The sequence below is a fragment of the Urocitellus parryii genome, chromosome 6 (assembly GCF_045843805.1).
Source record: "Urocitellus parryii isolate mUroPar1 chromosome 6, mUroPar1.hap1, whole genome shotgun sequence".
NCBI classification, from domain to species: domain Eukaryota; kingdom Metazoa; phylum Chordata; class Mammalia; order Rodentia; family Sciuridae; genus Urocitellus; species Urocitellus parryii.
In genome coordinates, this window is record NC_135536.1 from 90032967 (window position 1) to 90054814 (window position 21848).

General features: G+C 35.4%; 1 protein-coding gene across 4 annotated transcripts in view; it reads right to left on the reverse strand.

Annotated features, from left to right (window-relative positions):
- Positions 1-21848, reverse strand: part of Ttbk2 (tau tubulin kinase 2) — a 141104-nt gene that overhangs the window by 18515 nt on the left and 100741 nt on the right. For all 4 annotated transcript variants that reach the window (XM_026390552.2, XM_026390544.2, XM_026390566.2 and 1 more), the window contains 5 exons: positions 17759-17824; positions 15196-15288; positions 13993-14118; positions 3781-3938; positions 1081-1297 (listed from right to left, as the gene is read on the reverse strand). In XM_026390552.2, coding sequence (XP_026246337.1) covers positions 1081-1297; positions 3781-3938; positions 13993-14118; positions 15196-15288; positions 17759-17824 — 660 coding nt within the window. The remainder of the gene's footprint in view (positions 1-1080; positions 1298-3780; positions 3939-13992; positions 14119-15195; positions 15289-17758; positions 17825-21848) is intronic.

The following is a 21848-nucleotide window of genomic DNA, read 5'->3' on the forward strand; positions in this document are numbered from 1 at the left end:
AGGAAGGTTCCCCAACCCAAATTTGGGACTGTAGGGTTCCCATCAATTATTTAATGAGCAGCAAATTAAAAGTAGTCAGAAAAAGTATGCCACCATGCCTAAGTCAGCAGAAACAATTAGGCAACACAACATTTAAACTCACAAAGATGTTAGATATGAAACTTGTTTGTTTAGACACAATATATAGAATAGCCATGAACAAATGTTTGAATAAAGGTAATTTCATAAAAATCAATAAAGAAATTAAATGATTATTTCACTCCCTCCCCACCACAAGAAAGAAAGAGTTGGAGTTACTAATTAGTGAACTGGAAAACACAAAAGAAATTATCAAGAATGAAGCACAGCATGATCAGGAAAAGAAAAATTAAGAAAAAAATATATACAAGATACAAAAAATATGTTTAATTGGAGTCCTCAGAGAGAACCAATGAAGAGCTAGCAATATTTAGTAGAGGATAGTTGGCTGTATATTTCCCAGAACTGATATAAAATATAGTCAAAATATTCAAGAAACAATCTTGCTTGTTTTCCCAAGCAAGACAATACATGACTAGACACATTGTAGTTAAAATGCAGATCATTACAAAGAGAAGAGCTAAAAAGTAGCTGCAAAGGAAAAATATGGGTGGGGGAGTTGAGGGAGAATTGATTACCTATAGGGAAACAAACAAATAGAATGACAGCTGACTTTTACATATCAACAACTAAAGCAAGAGAAAAATTAACTATCAATCAAAAACTATTTTGAAAAAAATAAAATGAAAACAAATACTTTTCTTTTTTGGTAGTACTAGGGATTAAACCAGCCTCCCAAGATGCTGAGATTACAAAAATATACAACCACACCCAGTCTGGTTACTTTTTAAAATACCTTTACCTTTTCCATAAACTATCTATAATATGAGTTTTATGGGACAAATTAACCAAAATGCTGCAATTACAGATATTTAAAAAATAATAAAACTACATTCTGTCTGCTTCTCATTCAAAATTGAGAATCATGATACTTTGTGCAACAATAGAAAATAAATAATGAGTACTTAGAAAGATATTACTTCCTATGCAAGAAACACACACCTTACAAATTCCAAGTTTTATCTTATTTTTGTTGGCATCCATCTCTTCCCAGACATCCTTTTCCTGGGGACGAGGGTGTCCCAAAGATCCAGGCAACTTATCTGGTGACACACCAACAGGAATGCCATTCTCCCCATCACTAAGCTGTTCATCTGGAAACACCTCATCCGTATTTTCTCGAAGCAAGTCTCCTGGGATGGGAGTGGCATTTGCAATTCTTAAAAGCAAGGGGAGAAAAAAATCATAGAACTTTAAAAGACCAGAATAAAAAATTTCTATGAGTCTATCTTTTATCTTATTTCTAGATTTAAATGATCAAGTCCATATATCATTAAGAAAGTTAGAAAAAAACTTGAAAATTCAGGTCATGTCAACTGTACAAAATAAATTTCTAAATTTTGAGAATTCAAAAATTTCAACCTGTTTTTAAGTGCAAATTCTAATACACTAATTTACCAATCATTTTAAGAAACATTTGGACTATTTTCCAAGAAGTCTTCATCAATTATAATAAGATTTTCTATTCTTTACCCATTTTCTTAGAGAATTAAAACAATTACAAATATGGAAATATTAAGGGTAGTAAGGAAATAAATAGGGGTTAAACTTATGTTATTTTTTATAGAATGAAATGTGCACTGCTTTTTCATTTACAGACTTTATACTAAGCACCACTATAGGCAAGGTCCTACAATACAAAGATGAGGGAAAAAAATCTTTGTCCTATAGAAGAAACTGAAATTATGCAATTGTATAGTTTAGTTTTGTATAGGAAAAATAGAAAATATTAATTGGTATTTTTCTATATATTCCTTTCAAAGTAATTCCGTGTCATCTGACCCTGAGACTCCTGGTCCACAAGAGGTTTTGTAATTCTTAATTATTAGTCATTAAGTAAAAAGGCCTCTGCCAGCTCTACTGTTCTATAATTATAAATACTGATTTGGTTTTTTAAAAATATTGCTGACTGAACACAGTATTTAACACACAAAAGAAAGCTTTTCTTACAAGTGATCTAGAATATCTAAGTGTAGGAAAATATAGTGTTTAATAGATTATACTAACAGGTGTAATCATTGTGAGCAGCAAAATAAGCATCCTCTCAGAAAATCACTTTAAGGGTAACAGTTATATACTCTGTCTTGGTGACAAGTACTTCTTATACTCATGGGAAGACCAGTGATTTTTCAAGGACATGTTCCTTCTGACTTGATGACCTTCATTCCTACTCTTGTCTAACACATAGTCTGTGCTTTCAGGCAACATGTAACAGAAGCAGATTAAGGGGAAAAGACAAACCAAAACCAAAACAAAATAAAAACAAAAGGAGCTGGGTGCGATTATGCACACCTGTAATCCCAGTGGCTCAGGAAGCTGAGACAGGAGGATCTCGAGTTCAAAGCCAGCCTCTGTAATAGACGAGGTGCTAAGCAACTCAGTGAGACCCTGTCACTAAGTAAAATAAAAATAGGTCTGAGGATGTGTCTCAGTGGACTGCCCTGGGTTCAATCCAGGGTACTCCAAAAAAAAAAAAAAAAAAAAAGAAGAAAATAAAGAAAAAAACAAAAGGAATTTAATACATGTAGAGGAAAAAGCATTCAAAGCAAACATCGAGAACATGGAAATACACCATAATCTGTTCCTAATATACTATGTGAATTAAATTACTTTCATAAGGGGAACATACTGCATGTTTTGTTCCCACTAAACGTAAGCCTAATATAGTTAGATATAATTGTGCCTCATTCTTTCCAGGATGTCATATATTCTTTAGAAACATAATGAATGCCCCCCGGCTCATTTTGAAGAAAATCCACTCTAAATTTGGCTTCAATAAGTCACATACGCTCTAAGCTCCCATTTCAGAGTATGATCTACCAGTATTTTCTAAGGTAAGTAATTCCAAAGGCAAATATTCCATGAGTCAAAGAGGAAATTGTTTAAAATTACATTGAACTCTGGGCTTGGGATATAGCTCACTGATCAAGTGCAAAAAAATTAAAAATTACCTCAAACTCAGTGAAAGTCAAACTACAATATATCAAAATATGTGGGGTATACTTAAAGCAGTCTGAAAGGGAAATTCATAGCACTAAATGCTCATATTATAAAAGATACAATATTTTAAATCAATCTAAATTCTACTTCAAGACACTAGAAGAAGAAGAGTAAAATGAAACTAAGACCAGCAGAAGGAACAAAATATCTCCTATTGCATCAGAAAATTTTTGGTATGTTGTATTGTCATTCTCTTTCTGAAATATTTTTTTCACTCTTGAGTTAAAGGCATATAAGTTTAGAATCCTTACATCTTCCCAGTGACTAGAGGTTTTGTTTTTCTGTTAATATTAAAGCCTATTTTGTCAGCTATTAATACAGTTATGCCAAGTTTTGTGTATTACGTGTATTTGTATTTTTTCATTCTTAATCTTTTCCTGTCATTATTCTTGTATTTTAACATTTTTGTGGTGCTAGGGATTGAATCCATTGTCTTTTATATGCTAGTCAAGGGCTTTACCCGTGAGCTACACCCCCCAGCCCTGTTGTGATAAAAGCAAGGTTAATTCAAGGAAACCCATAGGCTTTCCCCTATGTCTTAGCATTTGATCATTTGAAAAAATCTGGATAAAACTAAAGGAAATTTCTGTGACTACAATGCATCCAGAAAAGATACCACTAAACAGAACATTTAGGACATACCCAATTGCAGCAGGAGTCAGTCGGGTGTGCAACTGAGGGGTGGTAGAAGTGGTGGTGGTGGTTAGGGAGCCATCAGTTCCAGATTTCTCCCAGTCAAAAGGGTCACTCTCAATTACTCCAAAGGTCTTGATGCTATTTTCAAACACGGATGTAAGAAGCTAAGTCACAAAGAAAAACCGAGAGTAAGCCAACAGTAAACATACTCACTTTTTTCTATAAGAGAGAACACCTCACACTCCTAAAAAAGATTTCATAGTGTGATTTTCTTCAAAATTGATAATTCAAAAAGGGATATCTGAATAGGGACTATATATGGATGAGGATATGGATTCAGTGTTGACTCTTCTCAATTGTGGTTAGTGGTTACAGTTATTTTTCATTTTACTTCTGATTAATTAGTTTCACTTTCTTTCAACCCAGACTAAGCCTCAACAAGCCATTACATGTCTGATCTTATTTATCACTGCTAAATCCAGGGTCTAACATATTGACTTAACTCATAAACGTTACTCTAAAAACATTCTGAGAATAAATTTCATTTGGAATAATATTTACTAGAAGATTCACATAACTTACCTTTCATTTAAGTCTCAAAAAGAAAAAATGTGGAAAAAGAAAGAAACATATTAAGAGGAACTAGAGGTGCTGTGGCTCAAGGGAAGAAAGTAAGGGAAACTGAGACCCAGAGTTTGGGAACTGAAGTGCCAGACATTATTAGAGTTCCCCTCTCCTGATGAAATCAAGATTCTCAAGGGTTCTCACAGACAACATGTTGTGTGAGCATGTGGACTACTACTATTAAAATCTCTGTATTGTGCTACAATGGGGAAAATCCTAAATAGTTTTTATGTCAGATGTCCTTTTATTATGGAAGTATTTATTTTCTTAAACTTATCACAGTATTGAATGTCTTAGAAAATGACACTGGGCCTCAAATCAGAAACAGTTGTCACTATGATGGTGATACAGGAGACCAGCAGCAGGAGGCAAAAAGATGAAGGGCACCAAACAAAACAAAGAGGAGGAAAACTTAAAGCACTGAGGCACCTAATGGAACCCAGCCAAAACAAATAGCTCTGCAGATACTTTTAAGAGGAAAAAAAATTACTAACCTAGCAAAATAATTTTCTATTTAAGGACCAGAGTAGTTCTAAATCCTAATTTCCATCATTGAGATAATAGAAACAGTACAATTCAAGGACTCAGGGTTTTTTTGACAAAAATTTTATCTAACATATAATAAAACCAGAAAACTTTAACTCAGTTACTTGTTCAGATTTGATCACTTTATAAAATTATTCATAAATTATAGTAGTGTGAACATGTGTGTGTGTGTGTGTGTGTGTGTGTGTAAACTTGAATGATCCTCACATTTTTAAAATTATTTTTTAGTTGTCAATGGAACTTTATTTTATTTATTTATATGCAGTGCTGAGAATCCAACACAGTGTCTCACACATGCTAGGCAAATGCTCTACCACTGAGCCACAACCCCCGCCCATGATCCTCACATTTTTCTACTCTGATACTACTGGGGAATAAAACGCTTTCCCATCAGAACCCTAGGGGCTGACTGTGGCAGTAATTTTCAAACTGGAATGGAGGCAGGGCAAAATCTGAAAAAAACTTCCAGATGAGGGCTGGGGTTGTGGCTCAGGGGTAGAGTGCTCACCTAGCATGCATGAGGCACTGTACTGGGTTCAATCCTCAGTACCACATAAATTTAAAATAAAGATATTGTATCCACCTAAAACTAAAAAATAAATATTTAAAAAGACCTCAAAAACTTCCAGATGACTCTGACACCTCCCTCTAGGAAGGCATGTCCCATATCTCTCAACTGATAATCACTGGAATCTAGGATCAAATCCAGGACCTCATAATTGCTATGATTGCTATGCACATGCTCTACCACTGAGCTATACTTCTAGCCCTGTTTCTTTTATTTAAAAATATATGCTTGGAAAACACAAATTCATCTTATTTAGAGTCCAGGTTTCTCAAACTAGAGTAATATGTTCCCCTAGGAGATACAGTTATATGCCAGAGAGTTTAAAGTCACCTGATAAATGTGGCACAGCTTCTTGGAGCATTTTATTCAGAGGTAGGTATTATATTTATTATAATATTTTACTTATTTTTATGTTTTTATTTTTTGTAGTGGAAATTTAACCCAGTGTACTTTACCATTGAGCTACATACCCAGCCCTTTTTATTTTGAGACAGGGTCTCACTAAGTTACTTTGGGCTTTGCTAAGTTGCTGAGGCTAGCCTTGAACTTGTGATCCTCCTGTTTCAGTCTTCCAAGTTGCTAGGTTACAGGTATGTGCCACTGTGCCTGGCTATAATATTTTATAATAGAAAGAACTGAAAGAAATTAGGAAAGCAAAATTTACATGAACCCTCAAGATAAATTAGGAGAATGCAAAGAAAGTTTGGATTTGTGACTGATACTTTAATATTACTCCCAGACCTCTTGAGAAACATGCTCATATTTTGATGCAAAAGGAGTAATGGGTGAAACAGTATGAGAAACACTAGAGGCATACCATCATTAGGAGAACAAATCTCTGAATAGAAGTAGGAGGGGGGGCCATTGACTAGAAGGGAAGCTGAGGAGCCTTGAGGAAGATATGGATGGGCAAAGATGCAATGTTATATTTTATTCAGTACCATTGTTGATTATTTATGTCCATCTTCCTTCTACTTACACTTAAGAATATGAGGTAGTTCATTTTTCTTAAGCTAACTTACAATGGGAAATACAAGAAAATAACTTTTCTAAAGCAAATTATTCAATACATGGAAAAGATAACAAAAATCAAATACTATGGGTAATGAGATTCCATAAATTTAATTTTCAACATTTCTACAACTTCTAAACTTTTGTAAAGAGTATGTATTATTTTTAGTGATTAGAAAAAATTTAAGTAAGAAAAATGTATTATCTAGAATAACATATACCTAACCAGGTATAGCCCACACGGATGCTTGATGCTAGCTCCCACCATCTGGAATAATCTTAAATTCATTACAGCAGTCAGTCATCTGACATAAGTACAATGCCTTAGGGAAGCAGTCCTCTTATTCTTAGTACAAAATGCAATCGATAGTTGTATTACATTTACCTCCACATGGAATCCCAGTTTGCCCTTTCAAAGAGAATAAAGATAAGGTCTAGCCTTTGCAAAAACAAGAATTATTTGTAATGTGATCATAAGAACTTCAATGAGAATCCTAATTCTCCAATTTTCAGTTAAAGAATGGTAAAATAAAGAATCAATAACAATGAAGCACAATGGCAATGCTGGCTTGGCTAATTCAAAGACATTATTTACTGCAAAATAAACTGCCTCACTTCAGTGATAATTAGATGCACAACTGAGGGACAGAAAGGTACATTTTTTTAACTTCTCTGCACCTCTGAGGTGCAATACTGGTAGAAAAAAATATTAAACTGTGCTCATCCTGTGGAGAAAAGAACCAGCAAATAACGGAAACCTAATAAAGAGAATGAATTAAAGAGGCTGCAGAGCCTTGCTGTTTTCACTATTCCTTTCAAGATGCTAGAGCATCTCAGAAGTGACCCCCTGGTTGGCCATCTTCCCTTTGAGGCACTAAGTCAGCCCAGAGTAAACTGCCTGGCAATATACCACAGCTTCTCAATGCCTCTAAATGAGGCCAGTTCTCTTATTGCCTTAGAAGGGCAAAGTAGCATAAAGGACATAAAGAAATGTTCTATTTACACTGAAGGAATAGAGCACAAAAATGAAGAGAAACATAATTATAAGCAAAAGCAGTATCACTAAAGTACCTGTAAAACCATTTATATGTACAATGATGTTTTACAATGTAAAAATCATTCTCTTAGATATTTCATTAAAATCTTTTAAAAACACCATGAAATAAATATTTTCATCATTTCACAGACTATAAAACTTGAGAGTTAGAAAGGTCATACAAATGATGTGTTTGACACAGTATCAATTTAAACAGGTCTTTTAAGTGTGTGTTACTTTCCACAATAGGGTGTTACAGGCAGCCAGCAGGCAAGGCAAAACCAGCTTACTGTTGAAATTATCCCTGAGAGCCCCTTAAAATGTCCACATAATACAGAAAACTACCATCTTTCAATAGGTGAAAACAGCTAGTTTTTCTCCCCACACTGCAATAGACATCCATGTCTTTAGAGAACGTGAATGAAAGCTTTCTGCATTTAGTGGACATACTGTACACAAAAAAATATTGTTTTTTTTTTTTAAGGCATGGTGAGGTACAGCATTACTGAGAGACTAGGGAGGCTGAGGTAGTAGGATCACAAGTTAGAAGTCAGCCTTGACAACTTAACAAGACCCTCAGTGACTTAAGAGAGACCTTGTCTCAAAACAAAAAAATTTAAAAAGGCCTGGGTTGTAGTTCAGTGGTAGAGTGCCTCTGGGTTCAATCCCCAGCACAAGAAAGAGACAGAGACAGAGACCCTGTCTTGTGGGGGTGGTGAGAAGGAATAAAAAAGAAAATAGATAATTAGATTTCAGGCTTACCAACAGTGTGCATATATAGAGATTTCATTAGTCTTTTTAACTTGCTTGCTCTAGTTTAGATGAGGAATGTCCCCCAGAGGTTCATGTTAAAAGCTTAGTACCAACTTAGTGCTATTTGGGAGGTCGTGTAAATTTTCAAGAGGTGGTCTTAGTGGGAAGATACAGAACATTGAGGGGCAACATCTGAAAAGGGAATTGTGGAATCTTGTTTTTTTTCTTCCTTTCTTTACCCTTTCAATTGGCTATGCCATGTGCTCTCACCATGATGTGTCTCCACAGTCCCAAAACCAAACAATAATGGAATAAGACCTCTAAAACTATGAGCCAAATTAAACCTTTTCTCCTATAAGTTGATAAGTTCAGGTATTTGTTACAGGAGAAAAATACAATGCTTAACAGAACCTGAACACTTTATCATATATATCTTATGTTTTTATCAGGATCATGTGATCCTATTAATTATTAATAATTTCTAATTATTCTTCATATCACTTTTTAGTTCTTTCACTGAATTTTCATTAGTAAGTCATAATAGCAGTTACTTTACAGTGCCTGTTATGCAAGTGGTCATCCCTCTAAGTAAGTCAGAAATTAGTTTAGATACCACTTCTGGCACTACAAGTTTTATGGTTTTAGGCAACACGTCTAAACTAAGACTGTAGGATGGGGGTTACCATGACAATAATATGTAAAGTCACCAGAGTTTTTCTGTATCCAATCTGATCCTATTTCTTAGTTTCCGGTTGACTAGTAACAGCATCACCTACAGGTAGAACTCTTGTGACGGAATTCAAGAAGGCTGCTAAGATTTTTACCAGGTATCTCTTAAGAGATATTTTCCTCTCTTAAAAGAGCGTGGAAACCTGGAACTTCATATACAACAAAATGAAATTAAACCCCTATCTCTCACCATTCACAAAACTCAACTCAAAATGGATCAAGGACCTAGGAATTAAACCAGAGACCTTGCGTCGAATATAAGAAAAAGTAGGCCCTAATCTCCATCATGTCAGATTAGGCCCCAATTTCCTTAATAAGACTCCTATAGCGCAATAATAAAATCAAGAATCAATAAATAGGATGAATTCAAATTAAAAAGTTTTTTTCTCAGCAAAAGAAACAATCTGTGAGGTGAATACAGAGCCTACATCTTGGGAGCAAATTTTTACCCCTCACACATCAGATAGAGCACTATTCTCTAGGGTATATAAAGAACTCAAAAAGCTAACACCAAAAAAACAAATAACTCAATCAATAAAAGGGCCAAGAACCTGAACAGACACTTCTCAGAAGATGATATACAATGAATCAACAAATATGTGAAAAATGTTCATCATCTCTAGCAATTAGAGAAATGCATATCAAAACTACTTGAAGATTTCATCTCACTCCAGTCAGAACAGCAGCTATTAAGAATACAAATAATAGGTATTGTTGAGGGTGTGGGGGGGAAAGGCAAACTCATATGTTGCTGGTAGGACTGCAAATTGGTACAGCAAATATGGAAAGCTATATGGAGATTCCTTGGAAAACTGGGAATGGAACCACCATTTAACCCAGCTATCCCTCTCCTCGGTCTATACCCAAATGTCTTAAAAACAGCATACTACAGGGACACAGCCACATCAATGTTTATAGCAGCACAATTCACAATAGCTAACCAACCTAGATGCCCTTCAGTAGATGAATGAATAAAAAAAATGTGACATATATACACAATGGAATATTACTCAGTAATAAAAGAGAAAAAAATCATGGCATTTGCAGGTAAATAGATGGAGTTCAAGATGATAATGCTAAGTTAGCCAATCCCAAAAAACTAAATGCCAAATGTTTTCTCTGATATAAAGAGGCTGATTCCTAGTGGGGTAGGAGGGGGAGCATAGGAGGAATAGACAAACTTTGGATTGGGCAGAGGGGTTGGAGGGGTAAGGAGGAGGCATGGAGTTAGAAATGATGATGGAATGACAGGGACATCCTTATCCAAAGAACATGTATGAAGACACAAGTTGGTGTGAATATACTTTGAATACAACCAGAGATATGAAAAATTGTGCTTTATATGTGTAATATGAATTTGTAATGCATTCTGCTATCATATAACAAATTAGAATACAAATAATTACCTACTTATAAGATGGCCAAATAAGATGGAAGTGTTTTGTCACTATTATATATCTGAAAATGTTGGCCCAGAACTTTAACATTTAATATAAAATAATAAAAGATTCATTCTAAGTTTCAAAAATAGTTCAGAAAGGTCCCTTCATCCAATTCCCCCAAACAGTAATACCTAAATAACCAAAGTATAATACCAAACTCAGGAAAACAATCTTAATAAAATCCACAGACCTTGTCAAATCGCTCCTATTTTAAATGCATTCATTAGTGGTTTTGTGTGTGTGTGTGCACGCGCATGTGTATGCACCTGCATGTGTAGTTATATTCAATTTTATCATCTGTGTGGATTCTGGGGTCCAACATTTAGTCTCATAATATTTCATAATCTATTAATAAACAGTATTTATAATAAGATAAATATTTAAGATAATGCTTTAATCTTGGTTATAATTCTGAAACCTCCACTGTTGAGAGCCACAGCCGAAGGGGCCCCAGCAAACTTCCAGCTGCCAGCAAACTTCCAGCTGCCAGCTGATGATTGGCTCACAGCAGCCCCAGCAACTTCTAGCTGCCAACTGATTGGCTCCTCTGTGGTGATGCTCATTGGGCTGTTTCCCCACCCTTTCAGACCACGGAGCTGCTCATTGGGGGACTTTTTTGGCTCCGCCCACGCGACCCAGCCAATTGGCCTCAAGAGCAGGAGGAGTGGGGGAGGTAGAGAGGCTTGTGGGAAGCCGGTGGTGGCAGTTGGGCTCTGAAGGTTTTTCCTGAGGAGCTGTGTGGTTTGGTAGTGTGTTCTAAAAATAAAGTTCGTTTCTTTTGACAAGTGGCTCCTGAATTGTGCCCAGCCAGACTGCAGCACACCACCTTAGTTTAACAAGCAGAAAGTAGTATTCACTGTACTTAGATTTTTCTTACATTTCCCACACAGAGGTCTAAATTAAGATTCAACTAAATTTACCTAATGTTTGTTGAAAATCAGGGTGCAGGTATAGTGCGGAATAAAAAACTAAGACATCATTGTTTCTCCAAGATTTAAAAGCTGGTTAGGAAGACAGATTCAGACATAAATACTAAGTACAAATAACCTTGATGTAACTTCCCAATTCAACACTTTAAAAAATCTTTATTATTATTTTTAAAGATTCAAAATGGAAGTTGATAATTTTTATTATTCATATTTATTTTGGTATTAGCTCAGAATATACAAACTTGAGACATATCGCTATTTGTTCTTTGATATAGTTAGGAGTCAGTCATGTTAAACAGTGTAATGCCTTTTACTTATTGCTGAGGAGGGTTGTTATTGATTTTAACTATGCTGGTTGTCTCATGAGGAATTTAAAATTTTGAAAGAATGGTAATTAAAATCAAATTCAGCAATTAATTTTAAACTGTAAAATGAGACACACAAACATCATTAGTTCACAAGGGAATTCAAAGTCAGAGTAGAGTGATATTTCTCAAAATGAAGACCACAGCAAGGTTCTGAGTGGGAAGCATAAAAAAGAAACTGAAAAGTTCTGCCATACATAGCAGTGCATACCTATAATCCCAGTTACTTTTAAGGCTGATACAGAGGACTGCAAATTGGAGAACAACCTGGGCAACTCAGACAGACCCTGTTTCAAAAGTAAAAATTTTAAGAAGGGCTGAGGTGTTGCTTAGCGGTAGAATGCTTGTCTAGCATGTGCAAGGCCCTAGGTTCAAATACCAGTACTACAAAAAAAAAAAAAAAAAAAAAAGACAAGCCTAGACATTTTTGGACCTGATGTCTCACTTATATCAGCCATCAGAATTTACATCAATATCTTTTTCCCAGTTATCATTCTCTTGTCCACCTGTTTTCTGTTCCCATTCATTGCTTTGAAAGATGAGAGAGCACAAAAGAACCAGATTATTTATAAATTCTATGAAACAAAGAAAATGTTATGCCTGCTTTCTCTCTTCTAAACATAAGAAAATAATTATACTTTGTTCTGTTATTAAGTGATAGAGGAGTTCCTTAAAGATTGTCCAAATGAGCTAGGTTTATAGCTCAGTGGTAGAGTACTTGCCTAGCACATTTTAGGCCTTGGTTTCAATCCCCAGCACCACAAAAAATTAATAATAATGATGAAGAGTACATTTTTTTTAAAAGAACAGAATATCCAAATGAAAAACTTGAAAATAATAATTTGCTAACTTAGTTGTAAGTTTCCAACATTAGCTGGTAAATATGATAGTATTCTTCAGATTAGAGGCCTAACTAAGAAGCAAATATGATCAAAATCCTTAAACTCTTATACTCCTAACAACCTTTGTCAATAAAATTATTAGCATCCAAGATGGGCAAGTTGGAACATTTTTCATCTCCTCTTGAATCTTGTCTAACAGATATAATTTCATTACTTTGTTAAAAGTAATGTAATGTAAATTCTCTACATTTTAGAAAACAGAAATAAAATGACAATATAAGAAACATTCCAAAACAACCCAAGTACAATGTATTTTCTCAATTTGTAGACAGTCTATTTACAGTTTATAATGCAAATAGGCATACCCACTGAAGGACCCAAAGTTACTGTTGCCTCTCTCCTTTGAATCCTGTATATCTTATTACAAAGCTGCAATTTCACAGAGAAATAATTACTATGTGCAAATAAATTCATTGTGTTATAAGTATTCCTAGTGTCTTGACTGGTCACTGATACCACTTTAGAATTTAAAACTTCTGCTGGGCATGTTAGCACATACTTACAATTTCAATTACTTGGAGGCTGAGGCTTAGCAAGACCCTATATCAAAACTTTTTAAATAGGGGGAGTGAGAAGGCTGGGGGCATAGCTCAGTGATAGAGGATGCCAGAATCCCATCCCCATTATTGGAGGGGAAAAAAAAAGAATTGAGCACTTCCATTAACAGGTAACAAAGTCTGTGTTTTCCTTTGTAAATAAAAATGATATACTAATACATGTTGTTATTATTAATTAATTAATATATGTGTGGTTTCATGTATGTTTTCAGTGACAGCAAGTATTCTGCATTAATCCCTGACCAAGTTCTCCCTAAGAGTAACAGAATCTTCTGAAATATAGCTGGATGGAGTTTGGGATGCAATTTGTGATAAATCTAGTCAATCCTTAGAAGGTGCAAATAAATTCACCTGATTAACTGATGCTCTAAGGAAATAATTCACTGACTAGTGTCTCATAGCATAGCAGCCCTCAAGCCCTTGGCAGATACATTATCTAGCCGGACATTTCCTTCTTCTCAGCAGATAAGCTATAGAATTTACATAATTTGAATGACTGGCAGTTCCATACACTAGGATAATTACATCAGGAACAGTAAAATCTGGTACAAAACAAATGAAGTAGGTTCATCCAGAAGAAACACAGAAACACCCACACTCATCATCAGTTAATTTCATCACATTTCTCAGACTACATAAAACAGTATTATTCTAGGGTCCCCTCCAAACTTATAACATCTTCAAAGCTACAATGAGTGAAGACAAAGACTAAGAGAGAAAGGAGAATTAACCCACAGAACTCACAGAGATAGTTACCTGGTAGTCTGGTTTTGTAAAATAATCCAAAGATGAGATATGGTCCAGAAAGAGGCTGAATTCTGGAGGGAGATGTTTCAACATGAGCCTATGGTCATACCTCTCTTTGATAGAGCCTACTTGCTCCTGGGAAGTAAAGAGAAAAGAAACCAGAGTCAATTTCTCTTGGCAGCTCTGCAATAGCAGTACAAGTCCCTCAGTAATAATTTCAAGGGAATGTACAAGGGAATATGATAGTAGGTAATTATAAAGCAAGAATGGAGCTCTTACTAACAGCTTACTGCCTAGTGCTTTAAAGCAAGAAAAAAAAAAAACTATGCAGAATCAAGAGTAACACTGAATACTGCATCAGCAAATGTAATAATCTCCAAAAGAGTACCTTAAATCCAGTCTATTTTTCCTTATCAACACATTCATAATTTTGATATCAAACGTGACAATTAAAAACTAAAAGTTCACTTGACTTAGGAAAACAGAGAGAATCAGTGAAATTAAAAGAAGGAAGGGTTAGGGGTATAGTTCAGTGATATAGCATGTTCTCAACATGTTTTAGGTTCAATCCCCAGCGGCACCCACTGTACCACAAAAAGAAAAAAAAATACTGAGAAGGAAAGCTATAAATCAAATCAGAAACAATGACTGTAGTGATACATTAGTGTATTTTCTCTATGAACATAAAAAAAAAGTCATAACATTAGCCAGCAGGGTGGCACATAGTAACTGTAATCCCAGTTACTCAGAAAGGTCAGGGAGGAGGTTCTCAAGTTTGAGGTCAGCCTGAGCAATTTAGCAAGGCCCTTTCTCAAAATAAAAAAATAAAAAGGGCTGGGGGTGTAGTTCAGTGGTAGAGTGCCCCTGGGATTTAATTCCTAGTATTACCAAAAAACAAAACAAAAAATAGTAATAATATTAATTATATCAGCTCACAATGAGAAAAATATACATATTGAGATATAGGAAAAAATACTTGAAGATTTTAAGTCTTATATGTAAGTATAAGTATTTTCTTGATTTTAAATTTAAATTGACATTTTAATTGACACAGAAAAACAAAAAATTATACATGTTAATGAGGTACTATGAATGTTTAAATACATGTACATGTTATGTAATGTTCAGTAAGTACATTTTCAATAAAATGCCTACTAAATAGTAATTTTTTCTTTCCTGAATCAAAATTGACATCACTGTTTTCAAAATTACCTTGTCTTTTATTTTCCTCCAAGGCAGCTGACCAACCACAAACTCAACCAACATGTAGAATAAGGACCAAAGGTCATCATGTCTTCCCATTTCCTTCATAAACAAAACAGAATTCAGTCACATTACATTACCAGTTCTTCTGAGTGTATTATTGTTGAAGAGCTAACCATTGTGTTTCATTTTATAAGTTGTAAAATTTTAAATGAATTTCCCATAAAACTGTCTGGTAAATATATCTTTGTATCTACGTAGCTATACAGCAATCTATATGGAAATATTTACATATTGAATTTTTTTTATATAAAGAATATCCTAAGGTAGGCATGGTAGCCCATATGCCTCTAATTTCAGCAGCTCTGGAAACTGAAGCAGGAGGATGTAAAGTTCTAGGCAAGCCTCAGCAACTTAGCAAGACCCTGTCTCAAAATAAACAAAGAAAAACAGGGCTGGTGACGTGGCTTAGTGGTAGAGTACCCCTGGGTTCAATCCCCAGCACCTGAAAGAGAAAATAAATACCTAAAATAAAATAAAAAATTAAAAGGCTAGGGATGTAACTCAGTGGGGTAGCGCACTACTGGGTTCAATACCCAGCAGCAGATATGAAAATGGAATTACAGGACACAGAATATGAAACAAGACTTTAAAATGTTTAAATGAGTTAGGCGCAGTGGTACACCTGGTAATCCCAGGGACTCAGGAGGCTAAAGCAGGAGAATTCCAAGCTAAAGGCCAGACTGGGCAACTTAGCAAGACAATGTCTCAAAAAATAATAAAGGGCGGGGGGTGGGGGGATGATATAGCTCAGTGGCAGAATGCCCTGGGTTCAATCCCCAGTATAGCCACCAAAAAAAAAAAAAGAAAGAAAGAAAAAGAAGAAGAAAAAAATGAAATCAAAGTCATGAGAAACATATTCTATCAACAAACAAACAATATTCAAACAACCAGATTTGAAAAGGGATCAAAAAAGATCATCTAGAAATAAAAACTAAAATGACAGAAATTAACTCAATGAAAGCCTGAAATTAAATTTAAGAAGCATGGAGGACACAGTAAGAAGATTTAATATACATAAATTTAGAGATTTGAGGAAAAGAGTATACAGAGAAAGGGAAAGATGGAATACCTAAATAATATGGAATCTTCCAGAATCAATGAAAGACAAGGAAAATTGGATTGAAGAAGTACAATTAAATCCCAAACAGAATAAATACTTAATAATTCACACATAGACTCATTTAGTGTATCTACAGGATACCAAAGAAGAGATGTCAAAAGTATTCAAATACAAAGCAACAATTGAATTGACCAAGATTTTCTCAATAGTAATTACTGAACAAGAAGAGAGTAAAATAATTTCTTCAAAGAACTGAAGCAAATATTAACAAAGGATTAAAATGTAGAACACATCAATAAAACAGTGACTTGATGTTGAGAGCCACAGCCAAAGGGGCCCCAGCAAACTTCCAGCTGCCAGCAAACTTCCAGCTGCCGGCTGATGATTGGCTCACAGTGGCCCCAGCAACATCTAGCTGATTGGCTCCTCTGCGTGATGTTCATTGGGCTGTTTCCCTGCCCTTCAGACTGCCAGCTGATGATTGGCCCACAGCGGCCCCAGCAACATCTAGCTGATTGGCTCCTCTGCGGTGATGTTCATTGGGCTGTTTCCCTGCCCTTCAGACTATGGAACTGCTCATTGGGGGACTTCTTTGGCTCCGCCCATGCGACCCAGCCAATCAGCCTCAAGAGCAGGAGGATTGTGGGAGGTGGGGTGGTTTGTGTGTTGAGAGGCTTGTGGAAGCCGGTGGTGGCAGTTGGGCTCTGAGGGTTTTTTCCTTTGGAGCTGTTTTGCTTGGCGTTTGTAGTTCTAAAAATAAAGTTAGTTTCTTTTGACAAGTGGCTCCTGAATTGTGCCCAGCCAGACTGCGGCAGTGACTAGAGTTCAAGTGTTTTGAAATAACAAGTATTGTCTGGACATTAACTATATTAAAAGTTTATGATTAAGAAACAGCAATAAAAATAGAAATGGAATGTATTTTTTTAAGCAATTATCAAATCAGGGTCATAGAGAAATAAGCATTTAGAACCTTATCTATCTTATTTAATCATACTGGAGATTGAACCCAGGGGCCTTTAACCATCTGAATTACATCCCAAACTCTTTTTAGCTTTTATTTTGAAACACAGTCTCACTAAATGGCTTAGGTGAAACACAGTCTCACTAAATGGCTTTGCTAAGTTACTGAGGCTGGCCTTGTACTCGCAATCATTCTGCCTCAGCCTACCCAGTCCCTGGCAATGGCCACCTCACTTGGCTCCAATTTTATTTTCTAATCAGCTGCTTTTATCCACTGTACACCTTACCATTCATCAGTATTATGAACTATTTTACCATTAATGCCACACAAAAAGTGAATTAGAATTAGCATTCAGGTAGATTTATAGCTATAAAAGGGATCTCCTGCTCTCAAGCACTTTCTATACCTTTGTACTGTAATGTGAAGAAGTAATCTGATTCAAGCCATAAGCATTCTTACACAGACATGAATCTGGTTCAGATACTTACCCTGTTCCGATGAGCATTGATTGATGCGTAACGAACTGTCCCTCGAAAGCCTGCCACAGTTCGAGGCTACAACAAAGCCAAGCAAAAATAATAAATCAACTTCAAATAGCAACAGTTTAGTACACCTGAGCCAATAAAAACATGGAGAAAACTTGTACATTACCATCACAATAAAACACTATAACTTTGTTATGAAATTATAGAAAATTAGAGATAGAGTATTTCTAAATCACACCTTTTAAAAAACTGATGTTTTTGTTAATTTTATTTCAGTTCTTTTTTTTTCTACTTTCATTTTAAAATATGTTGGCATTGAGCTAGGGATGTAGCTCAGCAGTAAAAAGCCCTAGGTTGGATTCCCTAACACATACACATACATACACACACACACACACACACACACACACACACACACACACACAAAGGCATTTATGACCTATATGCAACTCTGCACATTCAGAAAACATTAAATGTTTTCATATACCAGAATGATGCCAAGCATCATGGTAATAACAGGCTCTGATTATAAATATATATAGTAAGACCACAAGGAAGGCCTGGGGTTATGTCTCAGCAGTAGAGCTCTTGCCTAGCAAATTTGGGGCCCTGGGTTGGATCCTCAGCACCACAAATAAATCAATAAAATAAAGGTATTGTGTCCAACTATAACTAAAAAACAAATATTTTTTAAAAAGACCACAAGGAAAAACCTCAGATGCCAACTTTTTTATATCTTGGCTATTTCATTCAAATGTAATCCAAAGATAGTGGCAATTTGTACCTTACCTATGTATGTGGCAATTTGTACCTTACCTATGTATGCAACTTACACAATAAAAATTCAAATTACTGGTTACTTAGTATGTACCAAGTACTGGGAATAAAGGAAAACATGAATACCTGATGCTGGCCCTTGAGGAGTGCAACTTTGAATAAAGTCCAAACACTTTATTTAGCCTACAAGAATTTCCATAATCTAGCACTTGCCTTCTTCCACAACAGATTTACTATAGTTTTCTTCTATCACCGTTTTCTTTCTAGCTCAAGACTTTGCACTTGTTATTATTTAAAATGTCATCTCCCTGTATGCCTCCCATGGCTATCTCTTCTATTCCATAGAAAAGACTCTGCTTAAGTGCTACTCTTTTTTTTTTTTTTGCAGGGGGGGCTCAATCCAGGGGTACTTTACTACATCTCCAACTCTTTAGCCCTTTTTATATTTTATTTTAAGACAGGATCTCACTGAGTTGCTGAGGCTGACTTTGACCTTGAATTTGTGATTCTCCTGCCTCAGCCTCCCAAGTTGCTGGGATTGCAATCATGCACCACCTTGCCTAGCTGCATCATATTCTGCTATATGTTTAATAACACCTTTTACTAACTGAAATCAATTTTATTTATAATTTTACCATATTGTCTGTTTATATTTTAATTTATTGCCTATCTTCTTTCATTACACAGGATATAAACTCTTTGTGAAAACTCTGTCCAGCTCATTTTACAAACATAGAAACAGTCTCTGAATCTCAGTAAGTAATAAAACCAGGCATCAAAGTAAGATTTTTCAACTTAAAATCATTCTACTGCTTTACAGGGATCAAGTCAGTGCCCTGAAGAGTCATAGATAGCACTATATTTCAATATGAAAACTGACAAACTTGAAAAGGATCACAGCCAATCATTTTTGTTAGTGGATTTTTTCCCCAATAATTTCAAAATTTCCTCAATATGTATTACTTTTATTAGAAAAAGACTACAATAAATGTTATTTTTAAAATCCTGGGCTAGAGATGTAGCTTAGTGGTAGACTGCTTGCCTGGATGCTCAAGGCTCTGGGTTCAATCCCCAGCAACTTGGGGGGAAAAAAAAAGATAATTCTCATTTATTAGAATCACTTTGGTCATATGCTATAGCATAAGACTAAAGTAAACAATTGAAGTGTTCTTCCTCCATTTACTCATTTTTGTAATCTATATTTAATCTATTCAAACTGGTTGTCTATTCTCATTTCTTTTCTCTTTAAATACTTTTTCAAGATTTTATTTCAAAATAATCTCTAATAACATATCTTAGTAATCAAAAGTTCCTGCAATCTCTTAAAATCTCCTTCACTGTTTTAGCTGCCAGTTATTGACAATCATAGTTAGTAGATCTCAACATTTTCCTACAACATGAGTAACAAGAATATCTTGGGCTAGGGATATGGATCAGTGGTAAAGTGCTGGCATAGCATGTGTGAGGCCCTGGGCTCAATTCCTAGCAACACCAAGGAAGGAAGAAAGGAAGGAAGAGAGGGAGGGAGGGATCAATATCTAATAGTCCAACTTGGTTAATGAAACTCTTGAGGTCAAAGATTTCTCTTTCTAGAAGAAAAACACCTAAAAGGATATATGAAAGGCTACTATCGATAGTTTTCAGTAAATAACATTTCAGAGGTTGTATTTTTCTTTTCTTTTCTTCTTTTTCTTTTTCTCTTGGGTACCAGGTATTGAACTCAGGGACATTTGATGACTGAACCACATCTCCAGCCCTATTTTTTATTTTATTTTATTATTTTTATTTAGAGACAGGGTCTCACTGAGTTGCTTTGCATCTAGCTTTCTGCTGAGGCTGGCTTTGAACTCTTGATCCTCCTGCCTCAGGCTCCTGAGCTGCTGGGATTACAGGCATGCGCCACCACGCCCAGCAAAGGTTGTATTATTTTTGTTCATTAACTTACATAGCCCTCAGCTAACACAAAAACTGTTTTTTGTAGCATGCAATTTTGTCCAATTATTTTCATTCTAATAATTGGCAGGATGAAAATCTCTGGACCTATTACCACATTCTGCAACCTCATGCCCAGTTTAATTAGGCAACTAGACTTCCCTATGATGGATTCTAACCAAGATAAGGCCAGGAGATTCTTCCCATTTCCAAGTATCATTGACCTAGCTCTGACCTGACTTCTGCTAAGACTGAAATCCAATTGAACAGACATCAGCTGTTTAGATAAATCTTAATGTAACTAATCAAAGAAATAATACCAAGTCAAAGAAATCCAATCACCTTATTTATATTTAATGTAGCAAAGCAACTCAAACCCCATTGGGGAATTGCAAATAGTTCAATATATTCAAATAATTCTAATTCAAAGCAGACTGTAATGAATACCATTAGCAAAGTACAACTACAAAAGCTCAGAAGTGGTAAGGATTAATTCCATTTACTAGGAGGGAAGAAGAAAAAGTCTTATGACTAGGCAGCATTTTATTGGTTTTGGAAAAGGCAGTCTCTTCGGCTGGGGTTGTGGCTCAGTGGTAGAGTGCTTGCCTAGCACATTCGAGGCCCTGGGTTCGATCCTCAGCACCACATAAAAATAAATAAATAAGATAAATGTATATTAAAAAAAGAAAAGGCAATCTCTTAAAACTTCTCTAGTTGATGGCAATTTACTAATATTTATCAAAATTGCAAATGTGTATCTTCTCCTTGACCCAGCAATTTCACTTCTAGAAATTTATCTTACAGATATATAAGCCTGCCATGTGCAGTGATGCATGCCTACAATCCCAGGTACTTGGAGGAGACTGAGGCAGAAAGATACAAGTTCAAGGTCAACCTAAGCAATTTATCCAGACTCTGTCTCAAAATTAAAAAAAAAAAAAAATTTAAGGGCGTCTGGCAACCTCATGAGTACTCAGCATTCGTCTTTTTTTCTTTTAGGGGGGGGTTTGTTTTAACCATCTAATTGGTGTACAGTGGTATCTCACAGTGGTTTCAACTTGCATTTACCTAATAACTAATGATGGTGAATATTATTATTTGTCATCTGTATCTCTTCTTTGATGATATATCTACTCAAATCTTTTTTTTATATATTTGCAATTGTAGATGAACACAATACCTTTATTTAGTTTGTGGGTTTTTTTGTTTGTTTGTTTGTTTTTCCCAATGTGTTGCTGGGGATTGAACCCAGTGCCTCATGCATGCTAGGCAAGACTGTACCACTGAGCCATAATCCCAGCCCTCAAATCTTTTTTTAGCACAAATATTTTAATCATCTAAAATGAGATTTTCTTGGGCTGGGGATGTGGCTCAAGCAGTAGCG